A 27,778-nucleotide genomic window follows, 5' to 3' on the forward strand; every position below is an offset into this window, starting at 1 on the left:
TACTTGTGTTGTATCTTAAAAATTTGAATGTGAATATATTAAATATATCTAAACTTCTATGCAAGATATATACTGTATTAATATAAAAATTTAACTAAACAACTGCAAATAATCCCAACATTCCTCTCATGTGAAAATGCAAATAGAAATTGATAGTCTAATACCAACTATACTTTCTTTACAATAATCTTGTTATGCTTCAAGGGTGGTGGTGAAGGAGGAGAATCCTCGGATTTAACACAAGAACCTTCAAGAATGTCGCCTTCCTCCGCGGTCCTAGCGTGACAATCATGGTGATGGTGCGAATTGCTCGACAACATCCACGACCTAGGTGAGTCTCTCCATTAAAGAAGACGAGGATGATTTTCCCGGTGCTGCGTCAAAGAACCCCAGCAAGTGTAATGCGATTTCCGAGACACTATAAGGATCTTCTCAGGTGAACTTCATGAAACATCCGAGCATAATTAAGTGATTTTCCAACTTTTGAATACAAATATGAAATAGTATGATGTTTGTGACAAATTGAAAGGGAATCGTCATCAAGAGTTCTATAGCAGATTGGTACAATGGCGGCCTATCATGGGCCTAATTTGACCAGCCAGTTTGATCAGCTTCAGGGTTATTGCTGGCCCATTTACTACTTGACCTTGTTGTCCCATGTAGGATTATATAATTTTTGTTCCTGAAATCTCAATCAATATTAGCATCAAAAAGCCCAATTACTAGCGGAAAGCTGCTACTCCCTTTTGCTTTTAGCTGTGGATGGCCAGAACAACATCGCTGGCTCAAAGTTTTTTTTTAGATAAGTTAAAATAATATATTTTTATTTTTAAAAAATAGTTTTTGCAATTTAAAATGCAATTCCAAACGAATTAAATCACAACAGAATGAGTTTGAAAAGGTTAGCAGTAATATTTATCCATGGATGAATAGATTACTCAGAACTGTAATTTTCTCAAGACAAATTAAACTGGATCCACCCACCAACAATTCAATAAAATATCAAAATTTTGGCGAATTTACCCGCTGCGTCCTCCCGCCATTTGTACACACAAAAGAAAAGAACTACACGTTGCTTTCCCGGCCAGATCACAACTCCCCATGGCAACAGTGCTAATATTTAAAAAAAAAAAGGGTCATTTTTCTCTCAAAGATCATGTGTGATATTAAAGAAAAGAACTGCACATTGCTTTCCCGAATCCACTTTGCTTTTGGATTCAAGTGCAATGCATCTTCATGTCTCCGATTATGACACGTGGCTTCATTTTTGCCGTTAGATTAACTCGTAAATCAAGCTATATAGAGTTTTCAGTCTCCAGTTCTGCTTACGAGTAGTGTTTTTTAGTTTTTCCGTATTTGAGAATTTTAAAAAAAAAATTAAATTACTTTTTTTATAATTTTATCAAAAATAAATTTAAAAAAAACAAAAACCCAGCCAGCTTTCCAAAAAAACGCATAATAAGTACTCCATCGAAAGTGGGACGGGGGCCACGGTTGATTTGGTCTTTATGGTTTACACGTGGCAGGTTCCAGGTGCTTAGCTAGCACCATATATGATGATGATAAAGGGTATATTAATTTTCGCTCAGCTCATGATTAGGGGATGAGCGAAGGCCAGTCTGCTAATCATTCACGTTTTATTAACATCTGATGCTTATCGCCGGAGTGAATAGCCCGCCCTCCGAGAAATGAACGAAGCTTGAATATTGGTGGCGCTGCTAGCAGGAGAGATGGATGTCTGCCGTATATATAAAACTACATGGAGAAACTTTCGCGTAAGTGATTTTGGCTGGTGAAAATAGGCAAAAGAAAAATGTTATTAGCTAAATAAATAATTTGAACCCGTTTGGTTTTGTAGTATTAATTACTTTTGAGAATTTATATTTTTTAGAAATATATTAAAATAATATTTTTTATTTTTAAAATTTTATTTTTAACATTAGTATATTAAAATAATTTAAAAATATTAAAATAAAATTTGAATTCTTAAAAAAAAAAAAATTCAAACCACATAAACGACCGTTACTTTGGAAACTTATTTTTCTTTCACAAAGCGGCTTTGGAGGCTTGCATTGCTCTTTTACATAATTGTCCACCGACAGAAAAGAGGGCTGATAATGCTTTCTAAAAGCAGCATGAAATGATTTGTACGTGTGTATGAAGAATTACAGCATACAGTCTAATTGGCTAATGATTATAGAGACAAAATAATGGTTATAACAGTCATTTGGTCACTCCAAGAGAATTTTAGCACCCAGGGCGAAGGGAAAAGGGTATTTAAGTCTATTATCTTTTGGTTGGTTTTTATGTTTTAAAAATATTTTTAAAAAAAATTAAAATTTTTTTATTTGTTTTAAATTAATATTTTTTAATATTTTTAAATTATTTTAATGTGTTGATATTAAAAATAATTTTTAAAAAATAAAAAATATATATTATTTTAATATATTTTTAAATAAAAAATACTTTTAAAAAACAACTTAATCACACTCAAACGTTATGTGGTCTTTCTTTGTCTCAGCAGCAGCCACCATAAGATGTCTGGCTTGTATTCAACTAACACTTCCACACAATCGGTGGTCCTTTCAGTAGTTTATTATCTCAGCCGTCCATCAAGTTTAAGGTTATTTTCATGGATGGTTAAGATCGCTTTGTGGTCATTGACTTAAGAATCCGAGCATGCAGCCAGGGTCAACAGGCCCCCTGAGTTCAGTGTTCTATCAACAGAGGAATGCCAAACTTCCATTGTCTACCTTTTTCTAGTTTTTTCCTAACATTTCAAAATTATATCAATTGCATCCTTCCACTGCCCGATTGTTACAAAACTTGAGGTAACTACTTAGTTAGAAATCATGGCGTTCGAGAGGGGAGTATCAATTGTTGTGGTTGATCCATCAGAGGCCTATATAATTCTAAGATGGCTGAAGCCATGGCGTTCAAGAGAGTGCTGGAATATTTAACAGCTCAGAATTATAAGGCATGCCTGAAAGAAGCCACTAGCAGTCTTCAATTATTGTGAGTCAAACTTCAAACTCCAGAATTATTGTCTTCAATTTTAGCTGCTGATGCTTAATAATACAAGAATCTTCATTTCAGAAAAAAACGGTGGAGATAATAGAAATTCATCCCATAATTACTTGCTATCATTCTATCCATCCACCAAGCCACATGTTCAATCAAGGGTTCAATTCAAAAATCAAGAGTGAGATGATATTTTTTTATGAACTTTTACTGGATATGAAATAATTTAGTTTTGGCATGTACAAGCCTGACCAAACATATACATGAGAATCAAATAAAAAAATCGTCAATGAGTTGTAATTCAATGTACAGTGATATCCCTGTTTTCTTCAATAAATCTGAATTCTCATGTGCAATAAAAAAAAAATTCTGTCGAGCATGTGAAAAATATTTTTCTCCAGTTTGCATTGTATGTGTAAGTGTCTGTTCATTAATTACCCTACTAATCTCTACACATGAGATGTAATGGAAACCAAACCAGACATTATGATTGGTCTCCGGCATATACAACTGGATTAGATCTAAATGGTTTTGTACTTCATCGTTGCTCATGTTGGTCGCAATGAATTACATTTCCCAGAAGGGAAAGCTTGGAAAATCAAATTTAAGCAGAGTTACTTTGATGATTAATGGTGCTAGAAGAAACAAAATGCATCGCCAATATTCTTACTATCAAAAGCACTAGTACCAATCAAGTGTTGCCAGGTTAGGAGGATGGTCCCTTGAAGTAGAAACTACCCAATATACAGAGCACGGATCTGTTCATCTTCCTCAAAAGTTTGAGAAAAGAAGAGGGGGGCAAGTAGGGATAGGGTTGAGCTGCACAGAAGAAATCTAAAAAGCCGATCCTTATTCCATAGTCCCGATGTCCCGTTCAACATTCCACATTCTTCACAATTATTGATTTCTTCATGCTTTTCCACTTTTCCATCACCTTTTCTTTTTTCCCAAGTGTTGCATTGCAAAAGCTCACGGTCAGACAGTCATGGAAAAGAAACTTGGAGTCTCTGCTGGCCATCCTGTACGTTACGAATTACCATTGAAAGTGATATATATGTCGGGTCATAAGAGCTTGGATGTATATTACAAGGATCGGCTGCGTGAATCCAAAAGAAAACTCGAGTCCATTATGTATGTCTAGAAGTGCAACTTGGTATATCCATGCATGTACATATTTTCCTTCTGGTAAATGTGATGAAGGTTAGGATATGATTAAGGGAGCTGCAGACAACGTGATCCAAGGCGACAAAAGTGTGAGAAATCAAGAAAATGATTTGAGAAATTGAAGAAAATCAATGATATTCACTGCTTGCTTGAATCCACGGTGAATTACCTCAGACCTCTTTTAGTTTTTTTTTAATAGATGCAATTGTAAATGAAGGTTTGAATTAGAAACTTCTTTAAAAACACTAATACCTAGTGTCGATTGACCTGCAGTTAATTAGCACAATTTCCCTAGTTTGGTAGACAGAAAACATCGAGGTTTCTGTTTCTTTTCTTAACTCTCCTCTCTCCCTTCCCTCGTATTGAAAAATGTTCACGAACACATGATGGTATTATTTCGTTTGTGATGTTTTTTTCGTGATTGCACGGCTGCCTAATATGACATATGGAATGATGCATGGATGTTCTTGGGGAGTTTGTTGAAATCTGTGATCAATTACTGTCAGTCTGTCACTGTCATTTTCGAAAGAAAAAAAATAATTGTAACTTAACATTATGCAGGACCCAAAATACAGAGGAATTTGTCGGTGCTTCATGGACCAACAGTAGTGGTAGCTGGGGCTCACCATTGTTGCACACCTGCACTTGGACATCAATCATCTATGAGAAAATATGTAGCATAAAGTTTTCGATTATAAAATTTTGCTGATAATTTAGTAGGTTTCTTTCACAGCCCATGTCACTGCCAAGGCCAATTTGACATCCTGATAAGGAAATCTCATCTGCAATGAGGACCATGTGTAGAATTATATAGTCCCTATAATTTTTATCAAACTTTACACCTCATGACAGGCCAGAACATGAAGTATTAGTGTACACAATCATTGATTAATCTGTTAAAATATAATAGTGTAATGAATGTTAGTGATTGATTAAATAAACATTTTCCTGGCCGAGTGGTGACGGCTGAGAACCTGGTTAGTGAGTAGAGATTCGCTCAAACAAGAACAACCACCGACACTCCACCAACCACAAATCTTGGCCGTGAGATTTCGTCAAGCATTTGAGCCTAACTTGTATTCCCAGCTGAGGTTTATGGATGCTCCGGAGCTCCTCCGAAGGTAGATGTGCTTTAAACCACCGGTCAGTTTGATCTGTAATTCATGATAAGTTTGACCTCATGCAATATACCATAAATTAGAGTTTTATGACGATGGGGTGATTCATGCTCTTGCAATAATTGTGGTCTGTGCAAACAGATGCAGGAGATTCTGCAGAGCCATTTGTTTTCTAACAGTGATGGTCTCATACGTGGTTGGTTCACGCAATTAATACAGAATACGAAATTGACAGGATACCCGTTAAAGAAGCATCCATGCTACATGCCCCGCTTGCCCTAAATCGCTTTAAGAAATCACCACGAACTCTTCACAAGAAGAACCACGCGCATGTGATGCATCCTGTACACATCACATATAATTATCTGTAAAATTCCCCCTTGGATTCTTGTAAACGTGCTATATAAATTGAAAATGGTTTTACTTGTCTGGTCTTGAATAGTTTTTTCAGCACAAAAATGTCACAGCCACTCATTTTTGGGTCCATTTGACGAGCAATCCGATTATATTAATACGCAGTGTGTCTAGATGCTTCCCTGACAAAATTAATATACTCAATTGTTTTTTTCCTAAGCGACAGTTGCTCGGTCACTTCCCGAGAGTTGAAAAAAGAAAAAAAAAATTGTACGGCGAGTTGTCGATTTTTTAAAGACAATATTTCTGCTTTTTATTTATAATCATTTTAAAAAATTTATTTAAAAAGAAATCAAACAGCTTTAAAAACATGATTTTACAGAGAAAAAAAAAATTATCGTGACCGACACTTATTGACAGCAAGAAAACGCTGACGAGCTGTCTTGGTCGAGAGCTTTAAGAAAGAAAATTACATTTGTTATCTTTGTGTTCGGTTGGGATGTCCAATCTGGCAGCTCAGCCTGCACGCTCGAGATTAGATAATCGAAAGGAACAACGCCCTTAATTCACACCAGTATATTTAATGCGGAAGGGTCCAGGTGTCCGTTTTGGAAGAAGAAACGGTATTTATGAGACGATGAAAGGAGATTACTTAACCACCTGGTCTGACCAATTATAAAGCTAACTGAAAACACAGTGTTGGCAGTAAATGATTTGGGTGTGCTCTGCACTTGTTGTGTTTTTCAGGGAATCCATGATTTACCGCTGGATTCTATACAAAAATCATTTGTTCTTAGAATTAGTAAATCCAGAATCATTATTATTTTTTTCTTACGATTATAGATGTCATGAGGTCAACACTAAATCCACTTCTCGATCCCGTCTAATACAAGCTATCCAGGTTGAAATCAAGAGATTCATCATTGTTATTTATTTTATTTACTTTTTACATTCTAATTTGAAGTCTGTAATAAGGGGGGTGTTTCTTAGCGTGATTTTAAAAATAATAATAAAATTAATTATTTAAAATTAATTTTTTTATATTTTTTAATTACTAGATTGTCCTGATGTTAAAATTACTTTTTTAAAAATAAAAATAAATATTATTTTAATGTATTTTCAAGAAAAAAAACACTTTAAATAGCAAACGATGCCTAAATAGGTGCTTGCGAGCTCAGTTTAATTGCGCATTTCAAAAATTTAAATTTTTTTCTTCAAATTAATTTTTTTTTTGTTTTTTAATAGTTTTGATGTGCTGATATGAAAAAATAATTTTAAAAAATATTATTTTAATACATTTTCAAATGAAAAATAATTTAAAAAACAATATCTATTACTGTTTAAAACACCCTCCAAAGAAAAAACTTCTTTTTTATAATTATCAACGTGGACAATATTTCATGTTTTAGAATTATTAATCGACACTAAGGGCGCATTTGTTTTTGTATTTTAAAAGCGTTTTTAAAAAATATTGAAATTTTTTTTTTTGCTTCAAATTAATATTTTTTATGTTTTTAAATTATTTTGATGTACTGATATCAAAAATAATTTTAAAAAAATAAAAAATATATATTATTTTGATACATTTCCAAATAAAAAATATTTTAAAAAATAACTACAAACACACTATAAATCCACGCTCAAACTCTAGCTTGATGTATCTACCGATTTAAGAAATTACACTGACAACAAGATTACTCTAATTTCTTATATTCTAAAAGATCTCATTCTCAGCCGAACTCATATAGCTATTAATTTAAGAGTTTATACCAACATCAAATTGGAACATCGGAAGCTCTTGATTTTCTACTTGAAATAAACACCTTTTTTATTATTATTATTATTGATCTAATAGACCTTTTTCCTTGAACGTGATCATTGACGCGGGATTGTCCATTATTGAAGATTTGCTTGGATAGTGGCCAAATCACGTATTCTAAACCATTTTAAATGGACATATATACGCCAATGCGACCCGACAAATATATATATATTTATTTAATAGTATGTAAAGCAAGTTCGAGTTTTTATTATCTTGGTGCCCTCAATTTATTATAATATATAGCACAAGATACCTTGAGCCTTCCCGGAGAAAAAGAGATCATGTTAACTGGGCACTCATCCATATGCGCTGCAGGCATGGTTCCAATTATCATACAATTAAAACATTAATTGATAAATATATATATATATATACTTTGGATTAGTTTTTTAATGACTAATGGATCCTGAAATATAAACTAAATAAAGGGTAAAGATGCTATTAAACTATTCGCCTACACTGTTTTTTTTTAATATTTAATTAGCTTTTGATAATTACCTAACAATGAACACATTAATTTACGACATATACCTGGATAAAGATAGGCAATTAGGTGGTGCACTGCTTTTGTTGCCAGGCCAAACAACCTTTAGCACGAAAGTTAGAACCATAAAAATTGTGAGATAATGGAAGGAACTTTTAAGAAGCACGTCGCTAGCTGTGCATACATGGTTGATTTCCATAATTGAATTAAATAATAATAATAATAATAATAAAAAGCATGATTAGCAGGGTGCATCAATACAACATGGGAAAGGCCACTCTCACTTTTCTTCACTGCCAAGGAAAACATCTAATTTGCAGGAAGTTATACAGAAAAGGGTGGAATTATAATTGTTTAATAGAATCGCGTTTCGCTGTTAATTAGATATTTTTATTTTTTATTAAAAAAATTATATATATTAGTTTTTTCAATGTATTTTTGTAGCTAAATTATTTTTAAGTGTAAATAAAAAAGTTTATACATGCATGTAATTAAATAAATTAAGAATTATGTATGTTAATAAATTTTATAAAAATCATTAACGCTAACTAAGAATGAGGTCGGAAAAATCGAAAGACGAGTACAAATTAAAATATTTAATTTTGTAAAATAAGATATTTATCTAGTTGTGTTTTTTAAATCTTGTTAATCAAAATAATCTTTTTATCCAATCAAACGATGATAGTAATAAACAAACACATAAAATTATTATTTTTGAATAAAATAAAAGAAAAAAATTGCATGTAATGCTGCACATATTATAAAACATTATCTAATTTTTTTTATTTTAAAAATAAAGTTTGTATATAAAAAATATTTTTAAAAAAATATATGTGAATCAAAATAATATCTTCAAAAATCAAACACACACAAAATAATTTTTTAAAAAATCTCTATCCAAAAAAAAGTTAAATGAGCAAATTAGAAAAACAAATCACAAATGAGTGATATTAATTGAAATATAAATTTAAAAATAATTTTGAAAAAGACATATTAAAAAAAGTATCTATAAAAAAGTGAAATTAAAAATAAAAATAACTCTTGTTTTGTGGCTTAACTTGTCAAACATGTGATTCAGGTCATGAACTCAAACAGGTTAAATAATGTTTTTTCTCTTAAATTTATAAAAGGATATTAATCTAAATATAAATAAAAAAAATTGGATTTAAAAAAAATAAATAAGAATTAAAAAAACAAGAAAAAAATAATTTAGAAAAAAAAAAGTAAAGGCTAGGCGTTGCCGAGACTGGCCCATTCATTAGGGCTTGCACGCAATGGTCCTTTTTTATGTTGCATTTGGAGCGGATGACATGTTGTCCACCCTATTTTTCTTAAAAAAAATCAAACAACACATTGCCAGATTTTTTCAAAAAATCAAATCGGATGCTTCTTTGACTCAAAAACTCATTTTCAATCTTTTTTTTAACCCAAAACACGCAAAAAATACCTTAGAAGCCGTGATAAATATATTTGAGACCTCTAAAAACCCAAAAAAACCATCATAAAACTCGAAATCAACCTGAAACAAAAAAAATCTTCTCAGATTCAGATATGTTTTTTTAGCCAATTTTAAGAAAAACAATCATTTAATATGAACTCCCCTCGTCAAATAGAATCATTTGACATAAATATAGATAATTTTGGTAGCTTAAATTAGTGTTAACTATATTTTATCTCTCAATGTTAGAATTTAGCAACATTTCTCTTCTTTCTCAAATCAAGGATTAGAAAATAATAAAAACAAATTTTTATATCAAAATAAAATTGGTAAAAATATTGAGATACTTGGCATTTATAACTCCTAAAGTATAAAAATCAAATTAAATTTTTTATATTAACTTTAAAAACATCATTTATTTATGTTGCCTTTATATTCCGGTCTCCCATAAAAAATCCTGAACAATCTATCCACAGTAACATCATAAACAATACAATACTTCACCGGAAAAAGCCAACTCCTCTTGGTTTTCTACCTGCTTTTTATCTACCATTGTTAGGCTCCCCCTTTCACTTGCAGGTCAGGTCAACAAAATGGGTTGGGTTTTTAGTCTTTTGCTTTGGAGACTAGTAATTCTTTTTCCGTTTTAAAGCAAAAAAATATATATATAAAAAGGCACGCCACTCAACAACCACAAGAAACAAGAAAGGTTAAGGGGAGAGTGGAAGGCTATTTTGGTCATAATCCTAGAGCAGCGAGAACGCTACCTTCTTTGACATCTTCAACTCATTGGCCACACACGAGCCACACGTGACAGCTTTCCTCCTCCTCCTCCTGTAGTGAATGTTTGTTTGTATGTTACCTTCTATTTTTTAAATTATTTTTTGTTAAGAAAAATATTAAATTAAATTTTATATGTTTTTGATTGATTTAGATATGCTAATAATAAAAAATAAAAAATATTATTTAATTTATTTTTAATTAAAAAATATCATAAATTACAATTACAAATAGACACTTAAAATCAGTACAGCAAGTATTTCATTAATTATTATAAGATATTTAACTCAACATGATATCAAGCGTGCGTGTTGATATTAAAAAAATTATTGTATTTAATGAGAATTATTAATTTAACTTAAATTTACCACCACACAAATGGTTTAATATCACAACGTAAATTAAAAAACCTTCAATAAAAACAAATATTTTTTTTTTCTTAGCAATACTAATATAATAAGAGACAGGCATTAAAAAAAAAAAGAAATTCATATATATTTTCTATAAATTATATATAGAAACATCACCTCACATCATCACTACTTCATAAACCGAACAACAGCACAAACCAGAGGCGTATGCAATTACTAAAAACACCCTTTTACCACTCTCCAAAAAGCAGCTCCGGTGGGGCACCACCCTTGTCCCCACCACCACCACATCAGCAGCCACCACTCTCCATAAAAATAAACTAAAATCCCTTTAATCCATTTTGTTCACTGCATAAAACCCACAGATGCAAAAACGTATACATATACATATACGTACATACATACATACATACACACATATACATACACATAGATGAGGAGTGGAGGTAGACATACCAACCGACACACCCATGTAGATCAATACGTTAATCTGATCTTATTTATTGTCTGTGTCTCTACCTCGTCTCTTGTGTATTACGCGTTGAATTTCTTTTCTATTCTGTATTCTCTCTCTCTCTTCTTTTCTCAATCAATATAATATTTTTCTCTTTCTAAAGAAATTACATTTTGCGTATAATTATTTTTGGCAAGCAAAGTGGCGTCACAGTTCAAGACCAACCAGTTTAACAGAGAGAACCCAACTGGGTGATCCGTGAAGAAAAGAATCAACCAGCAAAATAATCGAACAAAAAGGGGGGAAATCAAGCCTTTTTTTTAATCTAATTTCTCTTTATGGTATTTTATTGTAATTGAGATTGACACTTCTGAAATTCTCTCTTCCTATATATATCTCCTCTCTCTCATAGTAGTACTGTAATGTCGTGTTTTCTTGAACTGGGAGGCTGAGAGAGTGGGATAAAACTGAAAGTACAGAGAGAGAAGAGCTAAAGTTTCGAGTTTTGTGGGTTTTTGAGTGATGAGGGACAGAAAGAGAGAGAGGGGGGAAGATAGTGATATTGTGAGTTGAGATTGGAGGGGTTTTTTCTTGTGTGATAAGCTATAAATGGAGACCAAAGGGAGACTCATTGCTGGTTCTCACAATAGAAACGAGTTTGTTCTTATCAATGCGGATGAAATAGCAAGAGTAAGTGCTCCTTGGATTTTTTTTTCTCTCTTTTCAGTGTTTTGTGGATTTAAACAGTATGATCCTGGAGAACATTGTTTCTCGTTTTATGGCTCCATTTCTGCATTTTGAACACACCCATTTGCCTATCTCGAGTACTTTTGGCCGTGACAACTGATTTTGTGTAAAGTTCAGGGATCCCAGTTGGTTTTTAAACAGTGAAAGAGATTCTAATGGTTTTTCTTTTTTCTTTTTCCAGTGTATATTTGGAAGATTTTTAAGCATACTACTCATGCTTAATTTATTGATTTCTTTAGGTTGATAGAGGATCATATTATTGCGAAATGTGTTTTGTCTCAAATTTCTTTTCTTGTGCACTGCGGTAATGTATTTTATAAACAGTTTTCATTAATCAGTTCCTGTTTTTTTTCCCCTTTAAGCTCTAGATTTCAGAGCTAGTTAATGAAATGTTGTATGAAATTTTGCAACTTTGATTCCCATCAGCTTTTTTTTTTTTTTTTTGTGAGATCGAGCAGCTAAAATATCTCAAGCTTTTGCAATCTTCATTTCATCAACTGATGTTGCTCCATGGTCTGATTGAGATTTAATTTTATAGCTACTATCAATTCCAGGTCACATCTGTTAAAGAATTAAGCGGGCAGATTTGCAAGATCTGCGGGGATGAGATAGAGATTACAGTAGATGGGGAGCCATTTGTTGCTTGCAATGAATGTGCATTCCCTGTGTGTAGACCTTGCTATGAGTATGAAAGAAGAGAGGGCAATCAAGCCTGCCCTCAATGCCGAACCAGATACAAGCGTATCAAAGGTTACCCTCTCACTGTCTTCGCTATATTGACCGTTTTATGCTATATTCGTTGAAAACCCTAGGTGAGATTTTGATATTAGTTCAACAATAGCTGAAACATGCGACCTATTGCAGGGAGTCCTAGAGTTGACGGGGATGAGGAAGAGGAGGATACGGATGATTTGGAGAATGAATTTGACATAGGAATCAATGACAGGAGAGACCCTCACCAGGTCGCTGAAGCCTTGCTAGCTGCTCGCCTCAACACTGGCCGTGGTTCCCAATCCAATGTTTCTGGGTTTGCCACACCATCTGAGTTCGACTCTGCTTCCGTTGTTCCTGAAATTCCTCTCCTGACATATGGTGAAGAGGTAGATTTGATTGTTCTGATTTCACTCTTCAATTTGTATCTTCTGTATGTTAAAACTGTAATTTTTACTTATTTGGTGTTCACATGATGAGACTGGGTTTTTTGGTGTAGGATGTTGGAATCTCTTCTGATAAGCATGCCCTTATTATACCCCCATTTCGTGGAAAACGAATTCACCCAATGCCATTTCCGGATTCTTCCATGTCCTGTAAGTCCATTAAATTGATGATTTACAACTTTTCTGAAATACATCTTGACTTTAATGGCTGTTTAGATTTTTGCCTCATCTTAGCCTAGTGTGTGTTTACTCGTGTTGACGCTGCAGTGCCACCAAGGCCTATGGATCCTAATAAAGACTTGGCAGTGTATGGGTATGGAACGGTTGCATGGAAGGAAAGAATGGAGGAGTGGAGGAAAAAGCAGAGCGATAAACTTCAGGTGGTCAAGCACCAAGGAGGAAAGGGTGGTGAAAACAATGGTGGAGATGAATTGGATGATCCTGATTTGCCTATGTAAGATCGCTAACTGATCAAGTATTGCTCTGCAGAGTGTTAGCTCATTCTTTTTCCTTTCCAGAGCTTGATTATTTGATTTTTAGCCTAACAAATCCCCTTTGTTTTATCTTAAGTAAGGATATTGTTCCTTGATTTGCTCTGGGACTTGGCTGCTTCAATTAGTCTGACACAGCAATCTCAATCATGAAGATTTTTTTTCCTTTTCTGATTATTTTTATTTATTCATCATTAGCCTGGTGTTGGAAGAAAGCTGGAAAAGGTCACTAGTATGAAAATTTTTCATTTTAATATAGAAATTATGCCAAGTAATCACAAGTATACTTGCAACTTGCTGAACTTTTTTGTATTCAAAATAAGAATACCAGCAACAATTACTAAGATTTTGCAGTTGCTGTGAAAAAAAAACAGTTGTTGTTATGTAGAACTTCCACCTAAGATAAGAACTAGGTTTGCGTGCCATGTTGTTGCAATGACATTAAATGTGAAGTTATTGATTGGAATTTCTATTGCCTTCAGGAAACATTTAATTTAATTACATTCTAAAAGTGACTGTTGTTAATCACAAAACGCTAAGAAGTGTTTTTAATACCTACTATAGTGTAAGTTATACTCCATTTGACACTTCTAGCAATGATTTGGTCGTCATGTCTGAATGTAATTCTCAATACTTGTTTAATCATTGGTGAGAATTGAGATAAGTTTATCTGATTAGTGATATGTCCTTGCAAAAAGTTTGTTACTGTGAAGGCATAACTGTTTTATGATTTTGTATCAGCCAACTATATGTTTTTTATAGCTTCAAGTGCTAGCATTGCAGCTTGTAAAAATAACTATTTTAGTTGGTTTTATACTCAATATACTCCAAGCATGGATGCCCCTGTGCATTTGCTAAGCATATGAAAATAGATGCTTTATGTTTCTAAAATTATAACTAGACACGTTTCAGGTTTTATGTCCAGTATTTTGGGTGTCATTGTCAAGTATAGACTTAGAAATTCTAGCTTTTAAACAAATTTAGCGAGTGAAGGTCCATCCAATCCTGTTTTTTCTGTCACTTTCTGCTTCTAGAGTTTGGATTAGAAAAACTAATTGTCCACCATGATTTGATAGGATGGATGAAGGAAGGCAGCCTCTTTCAAGGAAACTACCAATTTCTTCAAGCAAGATTAGCCCATACAGATTGATCATTATACTCAGGCTTGTGATTCTCAGCCTCTTTTTTCACTATAGAATTCTTCATCCAGTCAACGATGCCTATGGATTGTGGCTTACATCAGTAATTTGTGAAATATGGTTTGCCATATCATGGATATTAGATCAGTTTCCAAAATGGTTCCCAATTGAGCGAGAAACATATCTTGATAGATTATCATTGAGGTACTGCCTCTCTCTCTCTCTCTCTCTCTCACACACACACACACACACACATCACGGTTATTATTCTCAGAAATTTCATGTTCAAATTTTAAATGTTTCATAGGTATGAGAAAGAGGGGAAGCCATCTGAGTTAGCGAGTGTTGACGTATTTGTTAGTACTGTTGATCCTATGAAAGAACCTCCACTTATCACTGCAAACACAGTCTTGTCCATCCTTGCTGTAGATTATCCAGTCGAAAAAGTTGCGTGCTATGTTTCAGATGATGGTGCAGCCATGCTTACTTTCGAAGCTATCTCTGAGACATCCGAATTTGCAAGAAAGTGGGTCCCTTTCTGCAAGAGGTTCAGCATTGAGCCTCGGGCTCCAGAATGGTATTTTGCTAAGAAGGTTGACTATTTGAAAGACAAAGTAGATCCAGCATTTATCAGAGAGCGTCGTGCCATGAAGGTTCGTGGCTCATCCCTTCTAGTTGTTTATGCTATTATTCAATCCTTGTCTCAATCTTTTACATGACTTGTTCAAAAAATCCATAAAAATGAAAATTCATAAAACATGACTAGGGAAGAAGCTTGCCTTTGCATTCAATATAAAATGAAAGCTAAACTTGTTCTGCTGAAATTATTGTAACCACAATAATGATATCCTCATCATAAATAAAAAAAATTGGGTTCATTTAAGCAATGACATTATGGTTTTTTGTTGTTCTTTGTTGGTACCAGAGAGAATATGAAGAGTTCAAAGTTCGAATAAATGGATTAGTTGCTATGGCGCAGAAGGTTCCTGAGGATGGTTGGACAATGCAGGATGGCTCTCCATGGCCGGGGAATAATGTCAGAGATCATCCAGGAATGATTCAGGTTAAAGATGTTGTTTGAATACATTTAGTGTGGTGTCAGATGCCATACCATCCCACTGACCTTATAGTTAGTGAGGCGTTGCAAGTAACTCTAATTCTTACTATCATCCTTCAGGTTTTCCTTGGTCATAATGGAGTTCATGATGTTGAAGGAAATGAATTGCCCCGTCTAGTTTATGTGTCTCGTGAGAAGAGACCAGGATTTGATCACCACAAAAAAGCTGGGGCTATGAATGCTTTGGTAAAACAATCACACATGCACACAAACTGTTCTGGCATTTGATCATTGTTTTCCCTCTCTAACATTTTGTGTTGGCCGGTTGATGCAGGTGAGGGTCTCTGCAATCATATCAAATGCTCCTTACATGCTGAATGTTGATTGTGATCACTATATAAACAATAGTAAGGCACTTCGCGAAGCCATGTGCTTCATGATGGACCCAACATCTGGAAAGAAAATTTGTTATGTTCAATTTCCACAAAGATTTGATGGGATTGATCGTCATGATAGATACTCAAATCGTAATGTTGTATTCTTTGATGTAAGTAAAAATCTTTATAATGTTGATTTGATACACACACAAGCTTTCTTGTTTATTTTCATTTATTTTTTTAATAAGCTCATTCCATTTTTTTATAAATGCAGATCAATATGAAAGGATTGGATGGCATACAAGGTCCTATATATGTTGGTACTGGATGCGTTTTTAGGAGGCAAGCACTTTATGGATATGATGCCCCTGTCAAGAAGAAGCCCCCAGGGAGGACATGCAATTGCTTGCCAAGATGGTGCTGCTACTGTTGCCGATCTAAAAAGAAGAATAAGAAATCAAAATCAAAATCAAATGAAAAAAAGAAGAGCAAGGAGGCTTCTAAGCAGATACATGCATTAGAAAATATTGAGGAGGGTATTGAAGGTAAGAGTAACACTTAATTGTTTCGTGGAGTTAAAATATCAATAGTTTCTTGAAGATATCAAAGGATTAAATAATCTCCACTCATTTGTGTGTTTTGAGTTGGATATTAATGTTTTTTGACTTCCAGTAGCCAGGTCAAATTAGTCCCTCATCTATTTTTGAAATCTTGGATGGTGTTGCTCTTTGCTTGCATTAGACCGAACAAAAGCCTGATCATTGCTGTGATTATCAAACTTTGATTTCAGGGATAGATAATGAAAAATCAGCCTTGATGCCTCAGATAAAATTTGAGAAAAAATTTGGACAGTCGTCAGTTTTCATAGCCGCTACACTTATGGAAGATGGTGGAGTTCCTAAAGGAGCAAGTTCTGCATCACTTTTGAAAGAAGCCATTCATGTCATTAGTTGTGGTTATGAAGATAAAACTGAATGGGGAAAAGAGGTATGCATGCCATGAATGTTCCAAACTTGACATTTTAGCTTACAGGGTTTCCTTTCCAGTAGAATTGACATTTGACTTTCCTGTTGTCTTTATCGAAATGTTGTTCTAGATTGGGTGGATTTATGGCTCTGTTACTGAGGATATATTAACTGGCTTCAAGATGCATTGCCATGGCTGGCGATCAGTGTATTGCACGCCAAAAATACCTGCATTTAAAGGTTCAGCTCCAATAAACCTTTCAGATCGTCTACACCAGGTGCTCCGATGGGCACTGGGATCTGTTGAGATTTTATTGAGTAGACACTGTCCAATATGGTATGGATATGGATGTGGATTGAAATGGTTGGAACGCTTCTCTTATATAAACTCTGTTGTCTATCCATTGACATCGATCCCCTTGATTGCCTACTGTACCTTACCTGCTGTCTGTCTACTGACTGGGAAATTCATTGTTCCTGAGGTAATTTCTTTACCCATACCTTTTTTGAAATAAATGGAACAATATTGTTTGAGTTGCAAGCCTTTCTTCTAAACCTTATTTTCATGTGGTGTACAGATTAGTAACTATGCCAGTATCATTTTCATGGCTCTCTTCATATCCATAGCTGCAACTGGTATCCTCGAAATGCAGTGGGGAGGTGTTGGCATCCATGACTGGTGGAGAAATGAGCAGTTCTGGGTCATTGGTGGTGCATCATCTCATCTATTTGCTCTTTTCCAGGGTCTTCTTAAGGTATTGGCTGGAGTTAACACCAATTTCACTGTTACCTCCAAAGCGGCTGATGATGGAGAATTTTCAGAGCTCTACCTATTTAAATGGACATCTCTGTTGATCCCTCCTATGACTTTGCTTATCATAAACATAATTGGAGTCGTAGTTGGAATTTCTGATGCCATCAATAATGGTTACGAGACTTGGGGTCCACTCTTTGGTAAGCTATTCTTTGCATTGTGGGTAATTGTCCACCTTTACCCGTTCCTCAAGGGGTTGATAGGGAAACAAGACAGGCTTCCCACCATTATTGTTGTATGGTCGATCCTTCTAGCTTCTGTTTTAACACTCTTATGGGTTCGAATCAACCCATTTTTGTCGAAAGGTGGCATTGTCTTGGAAATTTGTGGGTTGAATTGTGATTAAGACACATGACGTAGAAGGTTTAATGGTTTTGAGTTGCATGTAGAAAGGTCGTTTTAGGAGTGCATAAGCGAGCTACAATTCTTATCATCGAAGATAAAAGACATCCTCCCTTGACATAAGCAATGATTCCTCGCAATAAGTTTGGAATGGAAATTGTAGTGGGGATGTGTAGATACGAAGGACTGATATACTATCATTTGTTTTGTCTAGTTTTCATTAATTCATTTGATACTTTTCTTGTTGATTATAAGATCTGTTTGTAACATGAGAAAACATGTATTATTTTGATATAATTTATGTACCCTTCTTATGAGGGAATTCAAAATCTCCTTTTTGCTGTGATAACTTCCACATCAATTCCCTTCAGAAGCAAGGTCTGTGCAAAAAATCACATAGCTGTACATATTTGTAGTTCCACTTCATCAGCCAGCATGCGATAACATGACAAAACAGTATGGTGTTATGGATACAGTGAAATTATGGCTGCATGAACAGATCAATCAGGCAAGTCCAAAGAAAAGAAACACAAACTCGGGAAATATATTAATAAGTATTTCGTTGCTCAAGAAATCGGTGATCAGACATAGATTACACGAATAAATCTAAATTCTGCGCAACCAAAACAGAGTTTCCATATTCCGGTAAAAGATGCATGAGATATGCTCATATCTGAAAGCAATAACTAAAAATAACCAACCAAAAACCAGAAGGGGCCACTAAAATCTAATTGTTTCTGAGATTCCCCAGAGCCCGCCTCTTTGATAATGCGTTCGGAGCTGTCATATTACCACGTTGCTCCCTCTTGATACTTGCCAGGTTTTCTTTCATGCCGGTATAAGTAACCATCTTCCGGGGAGTAGCTTGAACAAAACCAGTTTTATTGATCTTCCCTTTAACCATTGAAGTGTTCAACTGTTTCGCATCCGAGCTATGGCTTTCTTCGTCTTCTGCACATGAAGTTGTCTTTTGAGGTGATGGCAACTTCATTTGACGCGTCTGGTCATCGCCAACAGCAATTTCTGCAAGACAATTCACACAGCATCTTAGTTCTGTGTGCTTGGTCAATGTCTTGTGAGATCAGGTCTAGAACATCGTGCAAACAGAGAAAAGACAACCACAAGCTCTTGTTTTTATTCATACCACTAATAGCTGAATTGGTGATTTCCGGAGATTGATCCCAAATGGGTGCATCTGGTTTGGACGACACATCCACACTCAAGTCCTTTGTTACTCCAACATCTTCGCCACTGAGGTTTTCATTATTATGTTGTTTCAGGTAGATTGGATCGCATTCCACCCTTTGCTCTGATGAAACAGCATCATGACAAGCATTCACCTCAGCAACATCTATCCAGATTTCTTTTTCCGCGGAATCATAAGAATGCTCGGTATTCACAGACTTGTTTTCATGATTCTCACAGTTAATACACTCTTGAATGCTATCAACCTCGAGGGGAACACAATCTTGCTTCTTTGAACCTTCGGAATCTTCAAAGTTGAGCTCGTCTAAAATAGTGAAGAATGTGTGTTTTCCCTCTTCAATTTTCTCATCCATTACTTGCCCTAGTTCACCTTGTTGCTCCTCAGCAACTTGAACAGTGGCTTGTTCAGTAACAACTATATTTTCTTCCACCTTCCCAGCATCCTCGTTTTTCAAATTGGTGAGCAAGAACCGTGTATCTGATGTTTGATTCTCATCTTGTTCGTTCTCTCCAAAAAATAAATTCAGCTCCCAGGCATCATTTTCTGTTATATGATGTTGAGATGCACTGAATGAAGAACCAGCAGGGGAATCAACATCTCTCTGGCATTTGAATGGAGAAGTCACAATGCCATTTCCAAAGTCTACGATCTCCTTGGAGAAAACACCAACATCAAGCTTATGCAAGCAATGTGCTGCCTCAGTCTCTATGGCGTGGCTTTCTCTCTCTCTCTGACATGACTGCTGATTTTGAGGTGGACAATCAAGGCCAATCATGAGAGCTGATTCATTTACTTCATCTGGGTGCTCATTGGCTTGCTCTAGTGCAACTTCCCGAGGATCACTTCGATTAGTTTCTAAGCTGGTATCGTCTGTAGCATCATTTAAAGCTTCTGTAACTTCCTCAGATCCGACATTTTGTGCTATTAAAACCTCATAGTCCTCTCTGTGGAATTCACCCTGCTCTGTGGGATTGCTTCCTACAAAACAATCATGATAAATCAAGGTGCTCTGTACATATGGATACTAAGTTAAACGAGAACATAATTAACAACCATACCTCTGTTATTGCAAGTTGTTTCTTCTCCTCCATAATTGCTCATATCTTGACAATATAATTGTGGTACAAACCTGCCTTCTGTTCCACAACAATGTAAAAAAGAAAAGGCAAAAGGTTATCTTCACGTTTCCTTAGACACTGCAAAGCAAACTGGACTGCCTATTTGTAGGTGTGTGAAGCTGATTTTATAAAAAAATGGTAGAGAAAAAATAATCACAATCCAAGATTGGATCCCGTATCGGATTTCTTGCCTATCGAAAGGCATTTGGTGCAACTAAACACATTAAGATATCAGATTTGTAGCGTGGTAAACACTCACCACAAGACACGGGACCATTTTTCTGTACAACAAAACAAACTGAAGTGATTTCAGGTAAGCTGCAATAGGTATCATCAAATACTAGTTGTTCTGAAGACACGTTCTGTTCTAGTTTGCTGCAGCTTAAAGATGTTTTTTGTAGCGTACATTTAGCCGTTTCAGGTGATGCCTCAACTGGAATAACTGGTTGCAAAGTCCCTCCAATACCCACTTCCTCTAAGATGCCCATCTTTGAAGGGGTTACTGAGCTAACTTTGTCTATTGCACCCAATCCTGTTTCACAGGTGTTTTGAATTTCAGGATAGGAGATACTGTCTATTTTTAAGTCTTGAGGAGCATCATCGAAAGTATTGTTGCTTATGCTTGTCTCTGCTCCATGCTCATCTAAAGGATCGTTGATTATTGAATTGTCTTTCAAGGCTACTCCATCAGATTCTTCAACTTGATGTTGTTCTCCATTCCCTAAGATCAAATTCACTTCTCGGTTGGTGAACAGGATTTCTTCAACATTTTTGTTCTCCCATACTGTATGCTCAGCATCGTTGTTTATCAAACTGTCTTTCAAGGCTTCCCCGTCAGATTCTTCAACTTGTTCTTGTTCTCCATTCTCTTGGATCAAATTCGCTTCCCAGTTGGTGAACGAGATTTCTTCAACATTTTTGTTCACCTTTGTAGTATGCTCAGAATCGTTGCTTATCAAATTGTCTTTCAAGGCTTCCTCGTCAGATTCAACTTGATCTTGTTCTGTCTTCCCTTGAATCAAATTCAATTCCCAGTTGGTGAACGAGGCAGATGCATCAGATCCAGTGAGAAGCTGTGGGGGTATATGGTCTGTTGCTACAGGATATACAGATCATTAAATATGAGAAATTATGCTCTTAGCCAGAAAATAACATTCATTTAGCACTGGACGATAAATCCTTAATAGATAGCCCTTAGTGTCAAAAAAGCATACTTGTTGAAACTAACACGACAAAAATTAACTCCGACTTGCCACACTACAAACCGAAAGATACTAAGATCTCGTGTCTGTCATTTTCAAATATTCAATCTTTAACAGGAAGGATTTTATCAGATAAGGTTTTGGTATTAATTAACACTTTCAGGCTTCAGATACTCACTTTGAGATAATAAAACATGCAGCACTGAGACAGCATCAGTAAATGAACCCATTCCGCATGTTCCAGAAGATGACTCGGCAAATAATTTTTGTTTTAAAGAAATCGGCGTTCCTTCAGTCCAGTTGTTGCTGTCGTCAATTTTCTCAAAACAAATCTTTCCACCAATGGCCACCGACCCAGCTTCATCTGCTTCAATGTTCTTGCTGGCATCCTTTGATACAACATTACAATCATCTTTATTCTCATGAAGAAGTTCCTCAACTGAGTGCTCCGCAATGCCCTTCGAAGTAACATGTTGGAGAGCAAAAATGCTGTACTTCTTCTCATCATCAATGTTGCTATGCTTCAACTTGGAATCATCCTCCACCTTTTCAATGACATCCATAGAGATATGGTTTTCTGAAGCAATGGAAGTACTTCTTTCTAGCTCTAAAGCATTCCCCTCTTTGAGATTATCAAATTTACCAGCCTCAACTCCGGGTTCAAGCTCGGTGCTCATAACTACATTTGATGTTTCACCAATACCCTCACAATCTGCAAATGCAATGTCAGTGAAAGCACTGCGATCAGCATCATTAATTTTCAAAAACTCACCATAATCTGAAAACTGCTTACCAAGCCCCACAGGACCACTTGATTGTGCGGTTCCTTCATCTTCTGTGTTCGACATGTCCAATCTTTCAGCTGTCACCATTAATGATTCTTTGTCAACTGCTTCACCAGCTCCACCGATACGATCACAAAGATCACTGGGCCGTGAAGGACTATTTCGTTGTGGAGTTCCTTCATTTTGTGTGTCTGACATGTCCAATCTTTCGGTTGTTACCATTAGTGGTTTTTTGTCAGCTGCTTCACCATCTCTACTGATATGATCACAGAGATCACCACCACTCATTTCTGCAGTTTTCTCTTCATCTAAGTGCTCATCCATACCTTGTGCAAAAGTGCCAGCATTGGAATCACTACCTACAGGTAAGGTTTCGTGGTCTGTCCACATATTATTTCCTTTTGTGCTCTTAGAAGTGTTTTCGCACGATCCAACATTCTTTCGCCCTGAAATTTCAATTTCTTTATAAATGGCTGGAGTCAGACTTGTATCAGCATTGCCATTCAGATTGGCAGCCACCTCCTCGCCGCTGCTGTAATCACAAAGCTCAGCTAAGAGAGCATCATTTGCAGTTTCCTTCCTGACAACGTGAGCGCACTGTTCTCTAGCCATATTTGTACCATTGACCATCTCTTTACTTGATACACGGAAGTCACTAGAACGGCCCATCATCATATCAAATGTTTTCCCTTCAAAACCTTCCGTTCCTTCAGAACCCAAATGAACTAAACAGGAATCAGCGTTGGCATTTACCTTTGCAGACACCTTCTGGCAACCACTGTCATCACCGTGCTCAGTTACTACAGCGCATCCTGATTCTTCTCCCTTAGTTTCACATTGTTCAACATCCGACTCTTCATCCATGCCTCGGCCACCGTTCATATCCATAACAGTTTCATGGAACTTGCTAATAGGCGCATCAACGGTAGCATCAATGCTGCAGTTTATTTTTGCAATCATCTCATTGTAACAACTGAGCTCCTCAGAAAGCATCGGTGAAGCATTCACTCCAGTTGATACTATGTCACTGTCACTGTGCAAGGTGACTTCAGTTTCTCTTGTTATTGCAATATTATCCTCCTTTTTATCTTGCAATTCCTTCAGAGAAAATTGTGGCAAAGCATCTGAAGCAGCTTCCTTTTCCTCCAGAACATGCTTTCCATCCTTACAACTTGAATTACTCTTTGTTGTTGATTTCTCATCTAAAACATTAACAATTGAAAGGAAGTTTTCAGGTTTGTTAAAATAAGCATTACTACTTTCAGTGACATGACTGTTAATATTTGTAGATTTTCAGTTGTAGATTTTCAGTGTAATTTTTCGTTAGACAGAAAAGTAATAGCTAACGCAGATATCAGAGCATATTCCTCAAATGACCTCTCAAAGAAAAATCACCTTGATGTAGTATGTTCCTGCCCACAGAGGCATCACCTGAAGAAAAGGACAATCTTTGCTTGCCAATACCAGTGGCTGCTGACAGAAAAAGGATTGAATTAAAATGAATTCCAGATGGCAATAGAAAAGGCAAAATGCTGTCAGGAGGAAGAAATCAATAAATTGCAAGATTTGGTTTACATTGTGAAGGTACAGTGGCTGCAGAACAATTTTCACCTTCATCGGTGCCTTGTTCTGGGACACTCAGACAGGTTCCTTCTCCATCTAAAAGTTCATGTATGCGTGTTCCTCTAGAAACCTGAGAAACATCGCCAGAGTTTCCCTCTGAAATAAGATTTTGTTTCTCTTCAGCAGCTTCGGTAAGGACATCACCATTCTCCTGTAAGTTTATTCCAGTGCTCAAACTGACCATCTCTTCACCAGCAGCTGGTGATGCTCTATCCTCACAAGGTGCCTCTTCATACTCATTGTTATTTGCTGTAATGTTCTGTCCAGTATTTTCTAGATCACAGATACCATCCTCCAGAGCAAATGTTCTATCAACTTCAGTTGAACAATCATTGACATCGCGACTTTCTAAGCGTAAGTCTTCTCCCAGTTCTTTTCTTTCAAGTCCTTTCTCCAACCCTGAGAAATTGGAAGGTTTATCAACATAATATTTAGAACATGGTAATTAAATACTGAAAAGAAAATAGCATGTCCTCATTCTAAACGACTTAATTGCCTGAAAATTTTGATTGATTTGCAGATGAGAAACCATTAGTCAGAGAAAACACATCGGAAGCATTAGTTTGAAGTGATACCAGTCTGAGTTCATCTAAATTATCATTACCAGAATCTGCACCGTCATCTGTAGATCTGCATGATGGATCATCCACGTCAAGTTTCTCCATGTCACCTACGACAATATTAGCCTCCTCGTTAAGGACTGCAGGCTGACTTGCATTCTTTAGCGTTTCTTGGTTTGCACAAGCAGATACTGGCGTTAGTGATATTGATGTTGGAGACGAAGTTTCCTGCAAAATTGTTTTTCTATATATGCCCTCCTGAATGTCAGAGCATAATGCAGAGACTTCGAAGAAACTGGTTCTTCTCAATTCACTTGTTTTACTCTGAGACCCCTTCTTGTCAGAAGTTTTAAAAACTTCCTCCCAGCGGTTCGAACTGAAATTATATTTGTCCCCTGTCGCTTCTGGCAAGATCAATCCAGTGTCCTGATTTCGCATTTCTTCAGTAAATATAGCTTCCTCTACCATAGTTGGAAGTGCAGATATACTCTGTTCCTTCTTTTCAACAGTTTTGTCCAGGAAGGTATATCCAACCAAGTCACTTTTAGAGGCACGTTTTGTGGATTGTCTTGAAGGTTTACCAACTAAACATTCACCCACAACAGCAGAAGCATCTTTCTCCATCATTGGGTTACGCTTTCGTTTCAGTTGCCCAACCTTACCAACAGCTTCAACAGTTCCTAATTCATCGGTGGCAAAAGTAGAGCTTGACACAACAGTGTTGCGTCTGGACCTCCTCAGATGGCCAATGGGTACCGCAGCCTTTTCAATCCCACCTCTAGACTGTACAGAAGCTTCAACCTCGTTAACTGCCTTCAAATATGGATTCCTTGGTTGCTTCCTGGTTTCCCTTTTTACCTCTGGCCCTTCACTTTCCACCTTGCCCTTTTGAGCTGTAACATGTTTCTGTCTTGAAGCATTTCTACCTTGAGCCTTCAAAGATTCCCCAAGCTGAACAGCCCTGTTCTGCTCCTTGTTAACCTTGGTAACCTCAACTGCACTTTCAACTGCACAAGCATTCCCTGCAACCTGAGCTCCAAACTTTGCCCTCTTACTAATAGCAACTTGCATAATAGATTTGGAATCTGTATCCTTTACCATGTTTCTTTTTGATCGCCTGATATCCTTTACAGATTCAAGACCTTCTTCAGGCAAGGTTACTACCTCTACTCCCTTCGGAGGCACCATAGATTTACGTCTCAAAGTATATCTACCCAAATCCCTCAACAATTCTTCATCTTGAACAACCTTTTCACATTTACCCTGACGCTCAATGGTTTCAGATTTATTTGCAGTAAGGGAAGAAGTATTTTCCTCCAACTTAGAGTGTGACCGAGTAGTCCTGCCAACAATTTCAGTTTTGCTGAAATCTCCACTCGATAATGAAGTACCTTCCTTGTTCCTAGCATTTCTTCTTGAACGCCTGTTACCCTTCCCTGATTCAACACCTTCATCAATTAGAATTTCTACTGCCACCCCCTTCTGAGGCACAAAAGATTTTCTTCCCAAAGCATAACTACCGATACCCTTCAAAGGTTCTTCAGTCTGGAGAACCTTTTCACATTCATCATGAACCTCGAAGGTTTGAGCTTTATTATCAGCTACAGAAGTATTCTCTACCCTCGCCCGTGATCGAGTAGTCCTGCCAACAATTCCACTTTTTCCCAACTCTACACTCAATAATGAAGTGCTTACATTCTTCCTAACACTTCTTCTTGGTCTCGACGGGACATTTGCAGGTTTAGCATCGTCGTTTGCACTTACATTCTCTAGAGAAACTTCATCCAACAAAGCACTCCCCTCGCTATTCCCTCTCTTTCTAGAAACTCCCCGTTTCGAATTCTTCCTCGAAACAACCAAATCTCCCTCACCCCCTTCCACATTCTTTTCAATCACCACCTCTCTACTTTTCAATTGCCTCCTACTCAAATTATCTCCACCCTTCACGAGTTGAGCACCTCCATCCTTCGTAATTGCAGGAGGTTGTGGCTTATCACTAAAATCAACATTTTCCACTCCAACACTCCCTTTCTTCTCTCCTCCTCTTCCTCTCTTTTTCCCAACAACCGGCAAAACAACCTTATCTACATGTCTTTCAACTGTTCTCTGCACTCTATTCCTAGCTCTAGGGAGAGAACCATTAACTTTCCCTGAATCAACCAAGCTCCTCTTCCTTCCTTTATACACCGAAGGCTCGTATTCACGTACTTCAACATCAGGGCTGAATTTAACATTCTTTGATTTTTTAGGCACATTCGTGGAATCACTCTCGTTTGGTACTTCACCATAACCTTGCGTTATGGGATTTTCATTTGCCTGTTTATAATTCAAAAAATAAAAAATAGAGTATTTTAGCTACAGGGAAATCCATAAAAAAATAACCCAAAAAAGGAGGGGGGGGGAATCTAATTATTTCAATGTTTAAACCCTAATAATTGTAAAATACACACAATAAATTAACAGTAATCAATTACTTCCACAATTAATTCAAATTCTTATTGAGTTTGCATAATAAGCAACAAAACTCATTAGATCCATTGGAGATTCCAGTTTCAAACAACAACAAAAAAAAAGATAAAGAAATTAACAGACAGAAACCATCTAAGCCTCTGATCAACAAAACGGAAAAAGAATAAGCTATCTGTAATAGAAAACACACCTTGAGAGTCAAAGTCAACAAATGAGCCATTTCGGCATTGGATTTATTGGCAAGAATTCCATGCTTTTTACAAAGCGCTTGCAGTTGTTTTCTCTTCATGCCATGAAAAATCATTTCTCCTTCTTCCATTTTTCTACTTCGGAAATCACTCACTCGCCATACACTTATCACTCACTCATCATACACTTACCAACTTTCCTTTTATTCCTTTCTTATCAGTGTGACGATGCCAAACGAAATGCTTTTTTCTTTTTTTTTAAGTTGTGTGTGAGGGAGAGTGTTTAAAAAAAATTCAAAACGGCTGGTTTTTCATTTCTCCCGCTCTTTGAAACCGGTTTATTTTCCAACAACTGCCCCCACTCGCGATTCTAAATAATAGGGGTGATCATTTTCGGTTCGGTTCGGTTTTTATCAAAAAAATTAATCAAACCGAATTTTTAAAAAAAAAAACCGAAACCGAACCGAAACCGGGTCAAACCGACCGGTTTCGGTTCGGTTCGGTTTTTTTAGGGTAAAAACCGGTTCAAAT

The 27,778-nt window shown here is 36.1% G+C and overlaps 2 protein-coding genes and 1 long non-coding RNA gene across 8 annotated transcripts; 2 read left to right on the forward strand and 1 right to left on the reverse strand.

Annotated features, from left to right (window-relative positions):
* Nucleotides 1-2,547: 2,547 nt before the first annotated feature.
* On the forward strand, nt 2,548-5,019 carry LOC112327561 (uncharacterized). 2 transcript variants are annotated; one of them, XR_002981872.2, is made up of 2 exons: nt 2,548-3,015; nt 4,747-5,019. It is a non-coding gene; the product is annotated as an uncharacterized LOC112327561 (long non-coding RNA). The 2 variants fall into 2 exon arrangements; XR_002981871.2 differs by lacking the exon at nt 4,747-5,019 and adding an exon at nt 3,097-3,388.
* A 6,063-nt stretch (nt 5,020-11,082) lies between these two features.
* Nucleotides 11,083-18,424, forward strand: LOC7492474 (cellulose synthase A catalytic subunit 2 [UDP-forming]). Its single transcript, XM_002306671.4, has 14 exons — nt 11,083-11,696; nt 12,308-12,503; nt 12,618-12,853; nt 12,964-13,060; nt 13,178-13,364; nt 14,478-14,744; nt 14,848-15,193; nt 15,466-15,603; nt 15,718-15,843; nt 15,932-16,144; nt 16,249-16,519; nt 16,765-16,961; nt 17,071-17,421; nt 17,518-18,424. The coding sequence occupies exons 1-14, from the start codon at nt 11,616-11,618 to the stop codon at nt 18,097-18,099; spliced, it is 3,288 nt and encodes a 1,095-aa protein (XP_002306707.1). The 5' UTR covers nt 11,083-11,615; the 3' UTR covers nt 18,100-18,424.
* A 190-nt stretch (nt 18,425-18,614) lies between these two features.
* LOC7469233 (uncharacterized) lies at nt 18,615-27,520 on the reverse strand. 5 transcript variants are annotated; one of them, XM_024601490.2, is made up of 10 exons: nt 27,250-27,519; nt 24,635-26,906; nt 23,983-24,429; nt 23,803-23,877; nt 22,416-23,609; nt 21,801-22,334; nt 20,680-21,516; nt 20,361-20,438; nt 19,240-20,280; nt 18,615-19,118 (listed from the first exon to the last, which is right to left on the reverse strand). In XM_024601490.2, exons 1-10 carry the CDS (start codon nt 27,376-27,378, stop codon nt 18,823-18,825), a joined length of 6,903 nt encoding a protein of 2,300 aa, XP_024457258.1. In that variant the 5' UTR covers nt 27,379-27,519; the 3' UTR covers nt 18,615-18,822. The 5 variants fall into 5 exon arrangements, with proteins under 5 accessions (XP_024457258.1, XP_024457257.1, XP_024457255.1 ...); XM_024601489.2 differs by having other exon boundaries at nt 21,801-23,609; nt 24,019-24,429; nt 27,250-27,520; XM_024601487.2 differs by having other exon boundaries at nt 20,680-21,510; nt 21,801-23,609; nt 27,250-27,520.
* Nucleotides 27,521-27,778: the final 258 nt, after the last annotated feature.

Source organism: Populus trichocarpa, chromosome 5, assembly GCF_000002775.5.
Source record: "Populus trichocarpa isolate Nisqually-1 chromosome 5, P.trichocarpa_v4.1, whole genome shotgun sequence".
NCBI classification, from domain to species: domain Eukaryota; kingdom Viridiplantae; phylum Streptophyta; class Magnoliopsida; order Malpighiales; family Salicaceae; genus Populus; species Populus trichocarpa.

Coding starts and splice junctions, on each gene's coding strand:
- LOC7469233 (XM_024601485.2), bottom strand. CDS start 27,378: ATGGAAGAAGGAGAAATGATTTTTCATGGCATGAAGAGAAAACAACTG. Junction 24,430..24,634: donor AGATGACGGTGCAGATTCTG/GTAATGATAATT, acceptor CCAATTTCTCAG/GGTTGGAGAAAGGACTTGAA. Junction 20,439..20,679: donor AAATGGTCCCGTGTCTTGTG/GTGAGTGTTTAC, acceptor GTTGTGGAACAG/AAGGCAGGTTTGTACCACAA.
- LOC7492474 (XM_002306671.4), top strand. CDS start 11,616: ATGGAGACCAAAGGGAGACTCATTGCTGGTTCTCACAATAGAAACGAG. Junction 13,365..14,477: donor GATGATCCTGATTTGCCTAT/GTAAGATCGCTA, acceptor ATGATTTGATAG/GATGGATGAAGGAAGGCAGC. Junction 16,962..17,070: donor AAACTGAATGGGGAAAAGAG/GTATGCATGCCA, acceptor ATGTTGTTCTAG/ATTGGGTGGATTTATGGCTC.